Source organism: Pteropus vampyrus, unplaced genomic scaffold (genome assembly GCF_000151845.1).
Source record: "Pteropus vampyrus isolate Shadow unplaced genomic scaffold, Pvam_2.0 Scaffold9, whole genome shotgun sequence".
NCBI classification, from domain to species: Eukaryota; Metazoa; Chordata; class Mammalia; order Chiroptera; family Pteropodidae; genus Pteropus; species Pteropus vampyrus.
Genome location: NW_011888790.1, coordinates 479598 through 499900, shown reverse-complemented (window position 1 = coordinate 499900; position 20303 = coordinate 479598). Strand labels below are relative to the sequence as shown.

General features: G+C 37.4%; 1 protein-coding gene and 2 pseudogenes across 3 annotated transcripts; 2 read left to right on the top strand and 1 right to left on the bottom strand.

Moving 5' to 3' along the window:
* Window positions 1–589: 589 nt before the first annotated feature.
* Window positions 590–19842, bottom strand: RXYLT1 (ribitol xylosyltransferase 1). Of its 3 annotated transcripts, none has more exons than XM_023520503.1 (7): window positions 19517–19842; window positions 18475–18630; window positions 13638–13740; window positions 6451–6765; window positions 4374–4544; window positions 1125–1460; window positions 590–783 (listed from the first exon to the last, which is right to left on the bottom strand). In XM_023520503.1, exons 1-7 carry the CDS (start codon window positions 19683–19685, stop codon window positions 678–680), a joined length of 1356 nt encoding a protein of 451 aa, XP_023376271.1. In that variant the 5' UTR covers window positions 19686–19842; the 3' UTR covers window positions 590–677. The 3 variants fall into 3 exon arrangements, with proteins under 3 accessions (XP_023376271.1, XP_023376276.1, XP_011371890.1); XM_023520508.1 differs by having other exon boundaries at window positions 686–783; window positions 1047–1460; XM_011373588.2 differs by lacking the exon at window positions 590–783 and having other exon boundaries at window positions 1027–1460.
* Window positions 6778–7570, top strand: LOC105301059 (annotated as a pseudogene).
* LOC105301065 lies at window positions 16586–16788 on the top strand (annotated as a pseudogene).
* Window positions 19843–20303: the final 461 nt, after the last annotated feature.

The window sequence follows — 20303 nt, the reverse complement described above, 5'->3', positions numbered from 1 at the left end:
GGAGAATTTACACCTGTTGAATACCTATGGCCAATCATTTAATGAGGAGACAAAAAGCTCCTGGAGACAAAAGAGCATCATTAACAGCAATATTAATCCCCTGGTATCACAGAAGTTAAGTCATAGGTTGAGCCCAAGTTCCCGTGCGTCCTCTCAAGACCCCAAGGACTTGAAGACAGACCACTCAGCCCTAATCAAAGACACTGCTCTCCAGGGGCACCTGGCAGCCTTTGTGTGAAGTGCTCTTTTGAGTTGGCTAGTCTTACTTCATCCTTCAGTGACCACTTCTATTGAGTTTAGGCACTGATTTTCTGGCTCTGACTGAACCCAGTCCATGTTTTGTACAGATTACAACCAAATTCTGCATCAGGCACTCACCTCAACATGATCCAACAAAACTTGAGTCATCTAAAAGTCTAACTCTACAAGATTTGTTCACATATATTCCCAACATGGCATATAATTACTCCCAAATTATGTAAATGAGCATGTTAAAATATTTAAATTCAACCCTATTAACTAGTAAAAAATGAAAAACGAGTTAGAAATTACTATTTATTTAGAGTTTACTATATATATTGTCTACTTTACATATTATTTCTTTTCATATTTATAACTTACCCTGTGACGTACCATCATCTCCATTTTACATAGAAAGAAACCAAGAATCAGAGCAATTAAGTGACTTGCTTCCTCAAGGTCCCCAGATAGTAGGTACAGAGGCAAGGTTTAGGTTTTGTCTGACTCCAAAGCTCAGTCTTTCCACTACACAATGCTGCCTCCCTAAAGTGGGTTTAATGGGTGAGAAGAGTTGATAAAAGTTGAATCATTCGACTTGGTAAAAGTGAGCTGAGTAACATTTTAGCTTCATATTCAGGAGCGGCCCAGCAAGGGAGCACTTGGTCAACATGACATACATAATTTAGGGTGTACAAGGGTACCTTAAAGAACATTTATAAATACAGAATAACACAAATACACACACACACACAAACCCCAGTGTTAGAAATGATTTAAAAAACCAAATCAAAAAGATAATAGTTAACCTTTACTGTTCATTAAAAAATGAACTTTTTAAAATATTAGTAAATCTCATTTTCAGCTCTATTTTGAAGTGTTGATACCAGTGAAGTAACATTTTTCTTCTTTGAATCTTTTCTTGTAAAATTATAGTTTTCTCTTTTTCTAGAACAGCAGGAAGTTCCTTCCAGTTCTTAATAAAAATAAAGGGAGCGTCCATGGACTTGAGCAACTGCAGAGGAGCACTATGGTAAATGGACGTATTTCCACAGCTGCCAGCTGTCATTACATCTTCGACCACAGGAATGGAGCCATAGGAGCAAGCCTCATATATTCTGTAACATTCCGTGTTTACTCCTACTGGGCACAATGTGAGGTCACTGTGAAGCAAAGCTTCTTGATAAGTCTTAAGGCTTTCATTTGTTTCCTGAGGCTGCCATCTAGAAAATCAGAAAAACAGCTGTAGTTTTCACTTTACTAAGCATATCTTTTGTGAAAGGTAAGATTTTACTTTTTAATGTCAGTTACAGGCAATGGTAAACCCATTATAGAGATGAGAGGCAGAAAAGATAAATAAAATCTTGCCCCAATAGATTTCTTGAAACTATTTAAGAATTTGAAAACTTTACAGCTACATATTTTTTAAAACTCAGCGGTCACCATAAAATTTCTGAATGAATGTTAATTCAGCCAATTTTTTCTGAGTGTCAGGTCTTCTCTCTCTACCTCGCCCTCCAAATTCCTGCCCTCCTGGAGCTTATACTCTAGTTCTAGTGGTGGAGACAGGTAGTAATCAAGTCATTAAATTATTTAGAAGGTGCTGTGAGGAAAAATAAAGCACACAAGTGAGGAGGGAGTTTCTAAGGGGTAGTCTTGCAATTTTAAATAGGTGATCAGGGAATGTCTCATTGCAGGGGTGGGTATCTGAGCATGGAGCTGGAGGTGAGGGAGCGAACCATGCAGATTTCTCACTTTTGGAAAACAGAGTACAGAGAATGCATAAAGGCCATGAGACAGCATGGGCCTAGCACATTCAAAGAAGAGCGAGGGTGGCTGAAGCAGAATGACTCGGGGGAAGAGGTGTAGAAGATGAGGTCAGAGCATCCTGTCATGCAGGGTTTGGATCAGAGGGGTGATTGCCCTGACCTACATTTTATCAAAATCAATCTGGCTGTTGTATTAAGAGCCAGACTGTACAGGGGCAAGGGTAGAAGCAAGCTAGATGTTCTCTCCTGACTATTATGTTCTCAGTGAGATAAGCAATATAGGGCCATAAGGTAAGAGCAGTTCAAAAGAGAGAAGGTATAATACAGACTTCTAGGAAAGCAGAAGAACACATGGACAAGGGAAATGTTGGGCACTTGAGAGTCAAGGTCATATATTTAAAATGAGATTGATTGGCACCTTTCTCCAAGTGTGTTTGGTTGGTAAGGTAAGAGCTGGATTTAACCAGGATCAGGATTTCCTAGATTAGGAAAATAGGGAGCTGAATGTATCTCCAGTCATGACTATGAAATTTAAATAGGGTAAAGAGAAAGTAAAGATATGAGGTAAGCAAGAACAATGAAGAAGTAGTAGGACCAATGGGTTCTAAGTCCCAGCTAAATTGTGCGAGATTATTACAGGGAATGAGCTGGAATGACAGCAAGTGGTGGTTACAGAGGGAAATGCTGGAACTTGAGATCATGGAGAAGCAGTATGTGTACTAATAAGGTTTAGGAAATAACCATGATAGTGAATAGTTAAGGTCAAGTGAAGATCAGATCACTGGAGGAGAGGAAGTAAAGGAACTGTTAGACCAAGGTGATGGAAGGACCATCTATGTAGAGTTGGAAAACACCGAAAACGAGACCGGAGTAATGTCAGAATGTGAGAGTGTGCAAGGAATGAAACTCTTCAAAGAGTTTAGGAGATAAACCCAAGGGTTGAAATACAACTTCGAAGAGGAAGAGTAATGGATGGTTTTGTCTGCTAGTATAGTAAGATTCAATATTGGAGGTTTTATGGAGCGAAGAGGGAGAATGGTCTGGAAGTAGCAATGAGAAGCAAGGATGACACTCGACCTCTTGGTCCAATGGTATGGTTAGAATTACAAGAATAATTCTAGTCCCACAATAAACTGTCATTTTACACTGCCCTCACCCATTTCGGCCCAGGCACACTGCCCCTTGTTGTTCTTCAGCCACGGTAAGCACGCTTCTGCCTTAGGCGCTTTGCATTTGCCCTTCCCTGCACCTGGGCTACTCTTGTCCCAGACAGACACGAGCTCGCGCCTGCATCTTCTTCAGGCCTGCGCTTGGAGGTAAGATTGTTACTAGTGCTTTTCTTGGCCATTCTAAAACAGCAAAATGCCCCACTCCTGAACTCTAGTCCCCTTTACATCACTCCTCTGCTCATTTTTTTCACATGGCATTTAATGTCTTCTGACACAATATATTTTACTGATTTGTCTCCTCCAATAAGCCATTTCAGTTCTAAGAGAGCATGGACTTATGACTACTTTGTTCACTGCTATATCCCTCGTGGCTAAAACATTTTTTGGCAAAGTTACTTGATAAATATTTGTTGACCAAATAGATATAATATAGTTATAGAAATAATAGAGTTGGGAGTTAAGCTTTCTAGAAGAGAGTATCTGCTACAATGAATACACCTCTAGATCTAGAAGGACATTTTTTAGGCATTCGTTCTCTGTTGATTCTGCTTCATACACACAAAACACTATTTAAAAACAAAATGAGTGGTTCTAAAATTTTCTTTCATTCCACAAACACTTGTTTCATGATTACCATGTTAAAAAATGAAAGAAAGTCACCCTATTAAATCCATCCATCCATCCGTCCGTCTGTCTGTCCATCCATCCGCTATCGATTTATCCTTGCCTACTGTATGCAAGGTCCTATGTTAGATCTGGGAATTCAAAGAACAACACATGACTCCTCATGGTGATGTCAGGTTCCTGAAAGTGTGAAGGGTACGCCATGCTAGCCTTGGAACACTGAACTGATCCGTAGAACATCTCAGAGGTGAGCCTAAGGCAATACTGACATATTTACAACCTCCTGTGTTTCAAGTCTGACTAACAAATATTACTGTGGGAATCCGAGCAATTGACATTTGTATATGACAGTTAATAGTGTTTTCCTTCAAGATGGATTATAGCTTTTGGAGCATCTCCCTGTTTTAAATGTATACAACCCAAGTTGTCCACAGCTTTAATTATCAACCTATCTTCTGGGGAAAGACTGGTATAACTGGAGTTAACAGTGTCTCTTTGGAAACCTGTGCTGCCACATAAAGCGACTCTCGGATTGGAGAACAAAATGGATGAATCAAGTAAATATAGAACTTACTGTTCTCTTACTGAAACCAAACAAAGCTTATCAATCCCCTCTTGTTTCAAAATGTTCATTAGTTCTTGTCTAGATGAATTTTCATAAACGGTTCCTAAGAAATTACATAAGTAGGGCCTTTCATTATGCAGCATTGACCAACTTGCTTCCACCACAGGAAAATTTCTATATCTATAAAAACAAATACATATGAGTTAACAATATATGACAATGGGACTGGGAAAACTTCCATAACCCATCTTAGCATAATGATATAGAAAGAAGAGATTTAAAATGTGACTTCGTAAACCCCAAATTGTAATTTTCCATGATGTCTTTGGAAAAGTCACTGAATCTGAGCTAAAAAAAAAAAAAAAAAAAAAAGATTCTCACATTGATTTTTTTTTTTTATAAAATTGCTATAGAGATTATGTTCCTAAATGCTTTTTCATATTCTTCAACTTTTATTAGATACCTGTAGTTGTAAGGCAGGCTGAATTCAAGACCTTCAAAGTTTAAATAATCCTCAACATTCATAATGATCGTGATTTAATCAATGTTTTAGCCAGGTGATGGAAAGGTTACAGAACACGTATTGCTATAGTAAAGAGCTCCAATTCCAAAGGCTTTTCAAGTGGATTAAAACCAACCAACCAACCAACCTTGTGTGCCATACAGAAGAAGCTTGTTGCTACCAGCCTATTCTTATGGGCATTTGGAAATAACAAATCGAACTGTGTGTCTGAAATACAACCTTCACATAACAGCAAATCTTTATATAAATAACAGTTATTTCATAGTAAGTTTTCTCAACCTTGGTGTTACTGTCATTTTGGACCAGATAGTTCTTTTTCACGGAGGTTGTTCTCTACATTGTAGGATACTTAGCAGCATCCCTGGTCTCTATCTATAAGATATATTGCCTCTCCTCTCTCCACTTGTAACAATCCCCCAAAAATGTCTTCTAAGGGTCAAAACTTCCCCTAGTTGAGAACTACTGATCTATAACAGAGATATTGGCCTAGTCCAACAATACCAGAATTGCACAGAGGTTCCATCCTATACTGTATTAATAGGTTATGAAGTATTACTGTGAAAAAGTAATTTTTTTGGTTTCAAAACATTTTACAAATATAGGGATAGATTTTTCAGAGGTCTTAAACCTTGCTATATCTAATATAAACCTTTTCGTCTGGCCCTATCCTGAACCTGCTGAATCAGAATACTACAGTGGCCAAGGAATATGTCTTATTAATGTGCTTCTCTGGTGATATCTGTATAGTCAACTGGGCAGCAGCCTAACATCACACATCATAACCAGTTATAAAATAATGAATAATAACTATCTGATTCAAACATCATGTTAGTGAGCTTTTTCATAAATCATCCATTCAACAATTATTTAGAGTGCCTACTCTGTGCAGGCACTGTTTTAGGCTCTGCAGATAGAATAGTAAACGAAAAGAGGCAAAAATGTCTGCCATTAGGAAGTTTATGTATTAGTGGCAACTCATCTTAAAGCCAACTTACTCTTAATTAAAAACCCTCTATTAACAGAAAGATAAAACATAAGGTTTCCATTTTATAGAAAGACTATATATATATCATTTGAGAAAATGTTATTAATTCCTTTTTTTTAATAGAAATTTGTACAAATTCAACCAGTCTTAGTGGCAGATCTGAGCATGTGTGTTCCTGATTTAATATTGCCTTTAAAGAAAGGTTTTCTTCGTTTTTTAAACATTATTAATTATAGAGATTCTACAATAATTGTTTTAAGATTTGTTTGTCTGCCATCCTATGCTAAACATAGCTTTAAGGCATTCCTGATAAACTTAAAAATTCATCCTATGCCTTGGGGTTTTAAAAGACAAAAAAAGTAATTCATCTGCTCTCCTAATAAAAGGTTAAAAACTCTAAAAACATCATTACTGTTACTTAAGCATGAGACCAACCATATTTTTGCCCATGGGAAAGACTGTATGTAGTCTCAATGATCTCAAAAGAACTACATTTACTGCAGATTTAAAACACAATCTTCCTGATTCTGAAATTTAGGTCTTAGAGTCTAAAAATGTGTATAATATTTTGTACTTACGTTGCTACTCCTAAAGGCCATTGAAAAACGTCCATGTTGTTAATCCAGGGGCTATCATATATTATGAAAAGCAGCTCCACAAACCCTCCATTTCTTTTGAGGAATTGGTTTATCCAATCATTATTACAATGTTCATTTCCAAGCAAAACAACAGCAAGATGCTGGAGCTTTTGAGTTTGTACTAAATTTTTTGCGTAAAGTAACCACTGGGTGGCATAAAAGACCTTTGCTTTTTCTCTTCCATTTAAAATGAGTACTACATTATTCACATCAACGGAGAAGTACCCTGGGACTACAGCCGGACCAGTGATGAAGCTGTTAAAAACAAAACAACAAAAACAAAACAAGAGACAGACAAAAAAAGTGTAAAGGTATTTGGCACTAGAAGTTTTTAATCATTTCATATAAAATCTCCAAGAAGGTTTAATCCATGTTCTTTCTAGAAACATGATTTCTATAATACAAGTTATTTTGAAGAAGTTTGGATGATGGGGCATCACTGTAGATTAATGGGAAGCTTTGGTGATAGATCAACCTGAATACGATAATCAGACATATGGTAGCTTTTTTTAACCACATTCAAAATAACTAGTGGCTAAAATTTGAGCTGTTAAGCAAACAAATACAGATGAATAGTGTAAAACTCTGTGTAGTTCATACTGGAAAGGTGGTTAACAAATAACAGAGTTAACAAATAACAGAGGTATTAGTTAAAAAAAAACCTAGATAGGCATGTGTCCCTGGCACTTCAGGTGTCGGCGGGCAGCATCATGGATCAGGTAATGCAGTTTGTTGAGTCAAGTCAGCAGTTTGTGAAGGAATCAATTTTGCTGGTTAAAAAGATGCACCAAATCTGATAGAAAAGAATCCATAAGATTGCCATGGCAGCAGCAACAGGATTTGCTATAATGGGATTTATTGGCTTTTTGTGAAATCGATCCATATCCCTATTAATAACATCATTGTTGGTGGCTGAATACCATGTTAGAGGAGGGTTTCTCATCTTGGGGATTGGTGGATAAGTGAGGATTTGAGAAGCTCATGAAGTAAAAGTTTGCCTATTTTGTTTTTCTCTCATTTTTTTCTTCTAAGACGTTTTCTATTTCTAAATTAAAATAATTTCAAAATAAACATTTTTTCCATCACAGACATCTATAAAATTTTAATGATAGGAAATACTGGGCTCCTTCTCCCCACCCTCTCTCCCTTCTTTTCTTCCTTCCATCCTTGATTTTGGTTTATACAAGAAATTAAAGGGCATAGTGAAATACTGCAAACAAACAAACAAACAAACAAATATATACTTTGTGTGTATATACACTACATAAATCCTATGACATTATTCTATAATGATAATAACCTACAAGGATCAGAACTGTTTTCAGGTTGCCTTGCACAGGACCTAGCACTGGAGACGGCCAATGATTCAGTGTTCAACTGGTAATTTAAGACAACCTACAGAATCAGAGGGACGAGAAAACTCTTTAGAAATGATGATGATCATTATGATAGATTTAAAATATTTATTAGTGGTAGCATATGAATACTCTCCTTTGGAATTATAAGCAACTATCATCCCTAGAGCACGAGAACTCCTCCAGTCCTCTTTCCCTACCATAGGTCAATTTTATGAAGAAACGAAAACCTTGAGAAAGGTTGTATGACTTGCATAAAGCTAGCAGACACTAGATAAAAAATGACAGAGTTGGGACTCAAACTTAGTTATTTGACATTAAGCCAATTCAGATCATATGCCCAAACTATTTTAAAGAGTACCATACAAATTTTGTTACTTTTTTAAAGACAAACATTTTACTATGGATAACACTGACAATTATCTAATAATATTTTATTTTGATTTTTAACTAGGTAAGACATGAATGTGCCTAAAAATATTTTTATCAGGAGAGTTTATCAGGCCCCAGGGTGCCTCAGTACACAGTCTGGGAAGCACAGATCTACATAAAGAAACTTTAGGGATAAAAATATAATCCTGTAAGATTCAGACAGTTGTGTGTGTTGGGAGGTGTGTTAGTCGAACTGCAGTGGCTTGCAAAGTAAATAAAAAAGTGGTGATAGTGAGTGCAGATAACTCTTTTGAAAGTTCAGATGAGAAGGTGAGAAAGCAATGAGTGAAAGTTGAAGATAAAAGAGAGCAAGGAAGTAATTGAGCAAGGTCTTGGAAGAGGCAGAAGGGATGCACAGGTGGAGGGAGTGAATCTTGAACCATGGACATTGATTCATTGTTGGAGAGCTAAAGAATGAGAGGTTAGGCAAGGAATCAGAGAGAGAGATTGTGCAGGTAAATGTTAGAGGAGCTAGTTAAGGGAAATAATTATGGATCTGCTTAATTTTCTTGAGGAAATAGGCAGGGTTGTCTGCTGAGAAAGAAGGGGCCAGACAGGTATTGTGCAGTGGGCTAGAAAAAAGTGGACAAACATGCTCCTATTTCTGTATTTTCTCTTGATCGCACACAGGCTACCCTGTCATGCGAGTTAGAAACCAAGGACTTGTCAGATTCATTTCTTACTCTCATGCTCACATCTAATAATCCCTAAATTCTGATAATTTTGCCTGAAAATATTTCTTAAATTTGTTCCTGGCTCTGACCTCATCACCACTTCTCTATTTCATCCCTTAGTTACACATCTCTCTGCTTGATACTTATTTCCCATATCCAGTTGTCTCCTTCAAACCATTTTTCTACATGGCTAGTAAAGAAATCTACACAATATCACTATCTTGCTTGATCATATTTAATGCTTTTCACTGACCAAGAATAAAGGCCAAGAGCCTTAATGTGTCACACATGAGGTTCACCATGATCTGGCCCTTGCCTTGCACTCCCAATCTCACTTACCGTACCCCATCTTCATGCTCTAAGGATTCTGAATGGTTTGCACAAACCAAACTGCTTCTCAGTTCTCAGTCCCTGATGTCACCTCTGCTGAGAATATAATCTCTCTTCTTGCTTTGTGAAATCCTACTAATCTTTTTAAGATCCAGTTCAGCTATCACCTCCTCTAGAAAGCCTTTCTTCACAGTCTCCATATTCTCAACTCTACTCAGATTGGACTAGTTGCCTTTTCTCAGTATTTCCCTAACTAACATGGTAGAGTATGCAAATCCTTATCATTATGCTTTATATAGGGTATGAAAATTATTACTAGTGTTTGTCTCAACCACTAGTGTGTGAACTCCCTGAGGTTAGGGAAAAGTATTTTATTCACTTTGAAATCCTCAGAGCTTAGTATGAACTAACTAGTAGGCACTCAGTAAATCTTGAATGAATAAGCAGTAATTCTCTTTAAGGGACCTATTTGCTCTACAAATTTAAGTTCTCCTATTGCATATAAAATACAAATCAAGTTACAAAAGTTAAATTTAATAACTTTCCAGCTATACATTTACTAAAGTAGGGCTTATGTATGAGATATTATAGCATATTTATGCATGATGCAAGGTACACTTTAGTTTCTTAAGGTTATTAGTCAAGTATCAATAAAAAATTCTATTAACTGAAGAATAAACATATTTAAGGAGCTCATATACTGAATTTTAAAATGGTGATTTACTCTTCTAGCTTTCTTAGCATATATAGTTAGAACTTCTAATTTCCTGTACTTATTCTTTTTCTATTTGGCTAAGTTAAAAGTTTTTCTCCTCATAAGTATTTTCATACTTAGAAAGCCCAGAGAAATTATTCAAATACTGAGTTCTAAGCTGAGTGTGAAAATAATATATATTTTTAGACTCCAATATAATTACTCTTTCATTTTTTTCTAAATTCAGCAAGTACTACTGAACCAATACTCTATATGTACCATTATTATATTTAATGAGTTACGGATTACTAATTTGCCAGTTAAGAGTATGGCAAATGCCTTGATAAAGAATAAGTGCCCAGGCTAAACAGTCCATATGGCTCTTAGACATTGAATTCTGTATCATTTTTGGTTAAGAGTTTTAGAAAATTCAGTTTTATAAAATAGGTATACCAAACTCATGAGCAGCCCTTACATTTAGATAGCTACTCCAGTTCACCCCGCTTTTGTGGCCAGCATTACTGACAAGGCTCCACCCCTTTCTAATTCAGTGTTGATGATAGAACACTCCCATTCTCACACTAGCTTGGCTGGAGCGGGAGAATGGGCATTGTGAAAAATTAACTATATTGCTTTTGTTGTGTAACAAAAATTTTGAGACCTGCACTGATCTATGATCCACTATTTGACTTAAATGTAGTGTAACTATTATCTATGAAAGCTTACACTTACTGTGATAAGTAGTGAGCTAACTTTTTACAGTAGTCATATCTTTAGAAGTTAAATTTTTTCATATGTGGCGGATACTCTTTGAAAATACTGTAATTGAATGTTGGTAACAATGAGTTAGCATCTTGTTTTTGTCTTATCAAATGAGCAGATGTTTATTTATCTTATGATAATGACTGCACATGGAAATTATAGGATTCTGAAGTTAGTCTTTGGGGATGAGCAAAGGCCACAATGACCAGAAGTAAGATTCCTCCTAAGAAATTTAAAATAAAGTTGCCCTATGAAATCAAACCCTAAATCAACATATGATGGATGTGAGTAGAGACTGGCTAAGTTCCTTCAAAAGACAGAATAGATCCCAGGCTAGCCTGTAACCTACTTCAACATATTAACATAAACAATATATCAACAAGGTATTTGTGGGGAGATACATGATGGAGTTTTAGGCAACAATGGAAACACAGAAAGAGGAAAACTGAAAGGTAGGGAGATGTTGCAGTACCTATTTAAGCAATAGTAAAAATAATAAAACTAATAACAATAACTTCTATAGTGATTATTATGTGCCAGAGACTAAGCACTATACAGCTATTAATGCATTTAATCTTCAAAACAATCCAATGAAATAGAAACTACTATTTGCCTTATTTTAAACTTAAGGAAATCCAAGTACAGAGAGGATAAGAAACTTGCCCACGGTCAGACAGCTAATAAGAGGTAAAGCTGAACTTTGAACTGAAATATTTTGGCTGCAGTCTGTGATCTTAACAACCCAGTCACACTGCTACACTCCCCAGAGGTGGCAGGGCTTAATTAGGCTGACTCAGTTCAATGTGCCCCACAGGTATTAATGTATTCATATCCTGAGCATATAGACTGTATATGTTACTGGTTCAGTGGTGAACGATGAGCCATTTATTTCCTTCTAAAACACACAGAGTTTGGGAATACTATACATAGTTAAATCCTATACTTTGATTCCATATTTAATCAAACAACCCTCAAATAACTGGGTATCAACTGTAGCCTGCCTATATGCAAATAATGTCCTGGTCAAGTCAAAACAAGCCGGTGGACTGACTGACAGTCCTAGTTCCATTCTGAGTTATTTACTTGGTATTCTGGATTGCATTCTTTGGGTCTAGGTGTTGATAAGAATCAGCATTCATGAGCCTGATCAACCCTGGAACACTAATTATATCCTTTCTACTTCTGCTTCAGAATTGTTGTTGAGGCTAAAAGTAAATGATATAAGTTCTTTGTAAACTAGAAGGTTTATTTAAACAAATTTATTTATATTTATTTACAAGTATCCCGATAGTACTTAGAAATTCTTTCCCTTTCTTCAAGGTAACCTATTACTTCTGATTCACTTTTGGTTAAATAAGGATGAAAGCGTTAAAACATTGAAATTAGTACTCATGTAGCTCAATTTAACTCAAAACTTGCAATTCCAAAGAAGTTATTGATTTTGGATAAATAAATTAGGTATACTACTTTTCTAGAGCCTAAATTTTAATGTTTAAAAACACCTGCCACAACTGTGAACTTCTATGAATACATAGTTCTTTTAAATCCTAAAAAAGCATTGCTATTTGATCATAATTTATAAAATCTCAGGTAAAAATTTCAGAAGGGAAGATTTTTGTTTGAGAATTAATGCTGTTTGCTCAAATCCTTTGAGATCATCATAGTAACAGTATACACTAAATTCTCTATGAATTTTTAAGAATTTTTCTGAAAATTCCATGGGTGGAAGTAATAGACCAATAACCACAACACATTTACTTTTTAAATACCAAACTATTAGATTTATATGCATAATATACATTTACTTTCAAATACCCAAATCCAACTGTTGTAAGTTTGGGACTATATATAAGCTCTTGAATGGGATTAGATCTACAGAAGCTTAGGGATGAAAAGAAAAATAATCATTACCAATGACATTTTGAAAAACCTGTTTATTTTTCAAGAAAGATTACTTTGAAAAGATTCATGCAATAAAATTGCTTACTTAGTGCACATAAAGTAAATAAAAAATTAAAGAAGCATTGAAAATTCAAATAGAATTGAGATTAACTATAACTTTTCCTCTTGATTTCTATAAGAAATGGAATCCTAATACAAACCAGAATCTTTGGTTCACATTTTTCTCCCTAATAATATAATTGTTACATGAAATAAGCATTTGAAAATAATTATTTCAAGAAAAAGCAAAATCTAATAGAAAATAGCTTTCATATGATAAAATGATCATGATTTTTCTAAAGAAAATCTTAATTCTATTTATGAAAAACCTTTAGAAAATATGCAGCCATTGATAAAAGTTTTATAAAAATAAAGGCTCAAAAAAGTCTTAGTAATATATTGGTTTTATTAAATCTAAAAAAAGATTTCTGAGTACTGCAGTAAAATGGGAACCTATACTATTAAATTATGATAGAACTCATATATAAAATGTTCTAACAAATAAATAATCCAAAATTCATAGCAAGCTTTGATACCACCTATTATAAAAATATGTGAACAAAACTATTATATGAAAAAAAAATGAAAATGCTTTTAAATTTACATATTATTCATCCAAAGTATGAAATGTTCAATACTCATCAACAATTAAATGTTACAAGATGTGGAACATGAATTTTTCCATAGAATCAGAAATGTTTTGATAAAAATGAAAGACATATTGTTAAAAAAAGTAATATTTTGCACTCAAATTTTGTAAGAAAATGTTCAAGGTAAGCTTTAACTACGAATACATATGCATTAGATTTATTTCTCTATTCTTCACTAGTTGAAGTGGAAATATTTTCTATGAATATATTTTCCTCATAGTTTTCTTCCAGTATTTACATAAAACATTGAGTGGCAACACATCAAAGGTTAGTGTTATACAATTAATACCTGTAATGTGTTCTTCCCACAATTGAATTTCCTTCTCTCCACTGAGCAGTCACATCAGTGGGATCAAGTAAACCTTCAAAAATATGCTCCCAGAGATACAAACCTGGTAATTAAAAAAGAAAAACAAAACCATTTACTGTCTTGTCTAATCTGGTGTGTGGGATGAGTTTAAGTTCTGTTCTTTTATACCATTTGACTAGGAAACCAGATTTTTTTCCCCCCTCATTGACCGCTTGGCAGGCAGGGCTAATGAGTAATAGCTCAAAGTCAACAGTATGGCAGCTACTATAAGAGAAACAGAACTCAGAGGTTGTCAGTGTAAAAAGTGACAAAATATGGGTTAAAGACAATAACCTCTCTTACTCTAAATTTGAGATAACTGTAATTATCACTGGACCTTTACTACCTATTTTACCTAGAAATGTGTTATAGCACCATGTAAATTACTATAGAAAGTTCTCACTTAATGTCCTTGATAGGTTCTGCAACTTTAAGTGAACCAATGTATAACAAAACCAATTTTACCATGGGCTAATTGATATCAACAAGAATTAAGTGGGGGTGGCTCCATAGTGTACTGGTTAGCACGTCTGCTTTATATGCAGAAGGTCCTAGGTTCGAGCCCCGCCAAGTGGAGCCATGGACCATACCCTGAGTGTGCGCCAGGCACCCCCACCCGCCTAGTGCGTGCCAGGTCCCCCGAGTGCCAGCGTCAGTGCCAGTGCCCCGGGGGGCACATGGCCCCAGGCCCCAGGCCCTGGGTGCACTCTGGGAGTGTGTAGGAGGAGATGCTGCTCCACCTTCAGAGATCCAGTTCATAAGGGGAAATGGCAACATCCATAGGTCAGGGGTGGAAGTGTAGGGGGGAATTAAAGAGGAGGGAAAAAAAGAGTTAAGTTCCTATGGCATCTCATCAATATTATAATGAGGCAACATTGCATTTGTTAGGAGGACCTGTTGTACATGAATAGAACTGTTTCTATATTATAACTGGGAGGATTCACCATTTTGTGCCAAACACAACCAGGAAAGCTCATGTGTGTATACACACACACACACACACACACACATACTCTCAACATGTCAAGGAGATAATACGTCCTCCTCACTTGAACATACATCCTTCACTGCGTGATGTCCTTTGCAGGCAAATAACATTGATTCTTTTCTCCTTAGGGCAGCCTCTGATATTTTATCATGATTTCAACTGAATGAAAGCTCTGAGAGTAGAGGAGAGCAGTGTAATACAATGAGGAAATCTGGAGACAATGAGGTAACCTGGGAGCCTTATTTTAGTTACACTGAAAAATGAGTTTTGTTTCATTTTCATTAAAACTAAAGGATCTACATAAAAAACAACAACAACAACAACAAACATGTTTAAAGACTTGGCCAATCAGATAGAGCTTTCTAATTGTGATAGGCTGAGTAATCCTGCTCCCCGCCACCCTCACCAAAATGTCCAAGGATGTAATCTCAAGAACCTGTGAATATGTTACATTACATGGCAAAAGAGACTTCTGACGTGATTAAATTAAGGCTGCTGAGGTGGGAAGATTATCCTAGCTTATCTGGATGGGCCCTATGTAGTCACAAGGGTCCTCAGGAGAGGAAGGCAGGAGGGTCAAAAAAGGGAGGAGACTTGAGGGTGGAAGCAGAGGTCAGAGCGATGTGGGGCCATGAGTCAAGAAATGTGGTGGCCTTTAGAAGTTGTAAAAGGCAAGGAAACAGATTCTCCTCTAGAGGCTCCAAAAAGAATACAGCCTTCTGGACATATTTTAGACTTCTGCCTTCAGAAATATAAGATAATAAATTTGTGCTGTTTTAAGCCATTAAATTTTTGTAATAGGTTATAGCACCTATAGGAAACTACTGGATTATATAGTTATAAATTATTGTACCTGAAAATAGAATACTAATGTAACAAGTATTTAAAATTCTGGAAGTGGCTTTGGAATTAGTTAATGGAAAGGAGATGGAAGAATTTTGAGGAGTATAATTAAAAAAAGGCCTAGGTTGCCTTGAACAAGTTGTAGGTCAAAATATAAATATTAATGATTCAACTAGTGAGAACTCAGAAGAAAGTTGGGAGCACAGTAGGAAAAAACCTCTATCATCTTAGAGAATATCTAAATCATAAGCAGACTGTTGGTAGAAATATGAATGTTAAAAGTATTGCTGGTGAAGGCTCAAGAAATGAGTAACATTATTAGAAACTGAAGAAAAGGCGATCCTTGTTATACAGTCATGCATCACACGTTTCAGTCCACAATGGATCACATATGTGACACTGGTTCCATAAGATATTTGTAATGGGGCTGAAAAATTCCTATGCCTAGTGATGTTGTAAAGTCAGAGTACAACGTATTACGTGTTTATGGTGATGTTGGTGTAAACAAATCTACTGTGCTGCTAGTCACGTAAAGCATAGCACATACATGTACAGTAGTAGGTTATACCATCCGGGTTTGCATAAGTACACTCTATGACGTTCGCATAAGAATGAAAGTGCCTAATGACACACTTTGCAGAAGGTTATCCCTGTTAAGTGGTGTGCTACTGTACAGCAGCAGAAAGCTTAGCTGAATTGTGTCGTGCAGTTATGTGGAAAGCAGAACTAGTAAACAATAAACTTGGATATTTAGCTGAACAGATTTCCAAGAAAAGTGTTGAAGCTCTGGCCTGGTTTCTTCTTGCTGATTATAGTAAAACATGAGAGGAAAGACAGAGATAAAAGAAATAGCTACAAAGTAAAAAGGAATCAGTACTTGATGATTTGGGTAATTCTTGGCCTATTCCAAATGCAAAAAAGGTGAAAATTTAGATTCGCTGTCAGGAAAGCATGCTGTGGAGAGAAGGCCAAGGATGTGACTGAATATCCTTTGGCCTCAGAAGGATAAAGATCATAATGTTGACCACATGCTACACCAGCACAAGTGTCTCTTTGCCTCTTGCTTTAGATCTCCTGCCTCATCTCTGCTTGAAATGGACTCTAATTGCTCCTGCCCCATTGGTGAAACATGCAGCTGCACTGGATCCTATAAATGCAAAGACTGTAAATGTACTTCTTGGAAGAGGAACTGCCTGGTGGGCTGTGCTCCAGGGCTGTGTATGCAAATGAGCATTGGACAAGTGCAACTGCTGTGCTTGATGTCAGAGAGAGCTTGCTCAATGTAAATCGAGCAACGTGTTCAAACCTGCATTTTTTTCGTCCTACCCTGACCCACATGTGCCACATTCTCTTTTCTATGAAATATATGAAGGATAATAAAAGTTGTTGATTAAAATCATAATATTGCCACATAGAGGGCTCTTTGAAGATATTAGATATGTAGTTTACGGATCTCTTTCAGTAATCTCAGCAGAAGCCAGAAACAGAGATGGGATTATTCAGGAAAGACCTGTGAAAGAGCTCTTGTCTGATGTAGTGAATACTCATGACATACACAAGAGACCTGCAAGGTTCTTGAGAATGTGGTATCAGCAAAAACACTGCCAGTTTGGACTAAAAGGGACTGAGAGGTTGAAATGAAAGGAGGCTGTTGTATTCCCAAAATCCTATCTGCAGGAAACAGGTTGATAAAACTATGATCTGAAAACACATGATATCCTTCATGAAATAGGAAGAATGACTCCCAAGGGCAGAGCTGAAAGGCCAGAAGAAAAGCTTCAAGCCACAGATTATTCCCAGGCCTTAAAACCTAATGAAGTTTGCCTGGTTGGATTTCAAATTTGCTTGGACCAGTAACTCAATTTTACTTCCATTTTCTCCCTTTTTAAATGGGAATGTCTGTAATTGGTGTACTATGACTGTACCTGGGGAACAGGTTGATGAAAGTAGTGTTTGATAAAACTCATCTGGCCACTCTGTGCTTACTGAATTAAAAAATAAAAGTCTGGAAATATAAAAACCTGTTAAAATATAGATTTAATTAAAAACTAGAATGGAAAATGGTAATTTGAAAGAAATTAATATTAGAGGAAACTAAGGAAAAAAATTGTTAGAACTTGACAGTTGGAGGCCTGGATCTGGGTAGTTGGAATTTAAGGTCAGTAGTAACCTTCAAGGATGTATATTTGCATCCAAGTGTAAACGAATTTATGAAACAACATGGGCAGGCTTAATACTCTCTTTCCTCTCCTCTCATCTGGTACTTTCTACATATATCCCTTACAGTACATATAAACCCAACTCATGTTTAAAGGCTAAATAAAGCCCCTTTTAATTCACTAAATTTTTTCCTATTCTTTTAAAAATTGAGGGTTCCATTCTCTAATTGGGCATAACATATAACTTAGAATACTAGGCTTTCATGATACCAAGCAAAACGCTTTTGTGGGCTATCAAATTTAATCAACTACATACTATATCCCCTTCTTGGACACTGACGATGAATACTGGCCTATTAAAGGCTCTGAGAAATCAATAAAAAACCTTGCTTAACTTTATTTAGTTCGTGTTTCTCAAACTTGTTTGTCAATCAAGAGCAGGGGCCACATCTTATACTTGTGTATCAATTATCCAATAAACGTAAATTTATGAAACTTCGGTTGACACAGGCATTGAACTATAATGCCTACACAACCTACTCTTTTCATCTACAAATAAAGCTGTGCTCAGCTAAAGACCAACAATAGAATATGTGTGTGCATGTGTATTTGCATGGATGTTGACTAACAGAAAGAAGAAAAAATATTTTAAAAAATTTAAAAAATGCATTATGATACCTTAAATGATGAAATAAACTATAATTGTATTAAAATGAATTGAGTTTAATATTAATAAAGTACATTTTGTGATGCTTTTTACATGTCTTAGTTCTACACATTAACTTACCAATGGCGGCTTTGCCCCAGATTTGTACTTGGAAGTCTGTTTTCCCTTTTGTAGATTTATTCACTATTTGAAGGCTTGTTTTAAATCTGTGTTGTTGTTCATATTTTTCATCTCCTTCCCAAGGATTCCATTCTTCACTTCCCAAAGAAGACTGTACTGTTTTAAAAAGAGTAACAGTGTTTATTAGTAAGGTAGAGCTGAAGCTGTAGATAAATTCAAGACATTTAAATTAGATGTTAGGGAGTTCTAGTTTCATCCTAACTTCAATTTTTCAAAGAGGTAAAGCACTTGAATTTGAACGGGTTAAACACACATTAGAAAAAAAAGGAAATCGGAATCTAATTTTTATTAAACCTTTTCTCTGAAAGATCTTAGAGACCTTAACACAAAACAAAATTATCTCCCAAACTAAAAACCTTCTAAAATAACTGGATAATACGTATCACTTTACAAGTTTAACTTTCGCAATTTTTTAATAGACTGTGTATACACGTAACCTAAACATAAAAACTTGACTTCAGAATGTAATGTCCAACAATTTTAGAAACCATTGTGCAAAATTCTGCAGAAAAGGGACCGTGAGCCTGAATCCGATCCTGACATAGGTCAAAAGACAGGATCAGGGACCAGGACTTGGAGGTAAAGGGTCTTGAACTTCGGAACTCACTGAATGATTAAAGAAGACTGTTTCAATATGGAAATGGATGTCTTAAACTCAGCGGCATTCCCGAGAATCTGTGGCATTTTGTGACGTCTTAGATATTTAAGACAAGTTTTAAAGGTGTGCATGCCTGTCAGTTTTGGGGGTAGGAAGTGGGGATGGTGTGCGGATGCGGAAGAGGATCAAAGCATTGGTACGCCCTCCAATCCCTAGCCCAGAGCAGGTTAAAGCGAGCAGGCGGAGCAAAAGCGCACCGCAGGGTCCGCGCGCAACCCCAGATCCGAGCCAGATTCCCCTGCCGCGCGGTTGGCTTCGCCAGGTCCCCGCAACTCCGCGTGGAGGTGCGCGGCCGGGCTCTGAGGCCGCCAAGCCGTGTCCTACCTCGGCCACGCCTGTCCCGCGCCGGGGCCGCCCCCTTCCGGAGGCCCCGCAAGGACGCGGCCGACGTCTGGCGGCGGCGCCCGAAAAAGACGTGGTAGGCGGCGTACAGGGAGAAAAGGCAGTACAGGGCGATGAGAAACGAGCAGAGTCGTTTTCGCGTCAGCCGCATCCCACTTAGGCTTCCCGTCCGGCTACGGCCGCCTAGGAGCGGGGCTGAAGGAGACACCACCACTCAGCGCCGCGGCCCCGGCGGCCTCCGGTGTAGGCCCGGGCCATGGCGCAGGGAGTCACCAGAACTCGCCTGGTAGGCGGGTCTTCTGCCCCGCCCAGGCCCCGCCTCAGGGCCCGCCCTCAGCCCCCGAGCGTCCCCGCCCGAGCCCTGCTCAAGCCCCGCCCATGCCCCGCCCTCAGCGTCTCCCACGCCCCTCTCGCAGCCCCCACGACCCGCCTTTCCACAGGCCCGGCGCCTTCTCCGGCGCTGAAATCTCGCTTTCCTCTGATTCTGGAAGTGGGCGTTGGAAGTCTGCCGGTTCCCCGCGCTGCTCCCTCCCTGACTTCTGCAGTGTAGCCACTGCCCATTTCAACCCTGCCCTACTTCCCATGTACATAAAGACTTCGCGTTACTGACCGTAAACACTAAACAAAACACACTCCGTGGTCCATGAAGGACGCACGAAGGCATTGATCATGTCAAGTTTTGTTTAACACGTACTCCCCGGAGTTTAGCATAGGGCCTGCTACATTTACAGATGAATGAATTGTGAATGTCCGTGAAAAAAAATTAAGC

What these genes read in the sequence shown, in the direction of transcription:
- RXYLT1 (XM_023520503.1), bottom strand. Translation starts at nt 19,685, where the DNA reads ATGCGGCTGACGCGAAAACGACTCTGCTCGTTTCTCATCGCCCTGTAC. An exon ending in GCGGGACAGGCGTGGCCGAG is followed by an intron (nt 18,631 to 19,516) that starts GTAGGACACGGC and finishes TTTTTAAAACAG; the next exon opens with TACAGTCTTCTTTGGGAAGT. An exon ending in TGGCCTTTAGGAGTAGCAAC is followed by an intron (nt 4,545 to 6,450) that starts GTAAGTACAAAA and finishes TTGTTTTTATAG; the next exon opens with ATATAGAAATTTTCCTGTGG.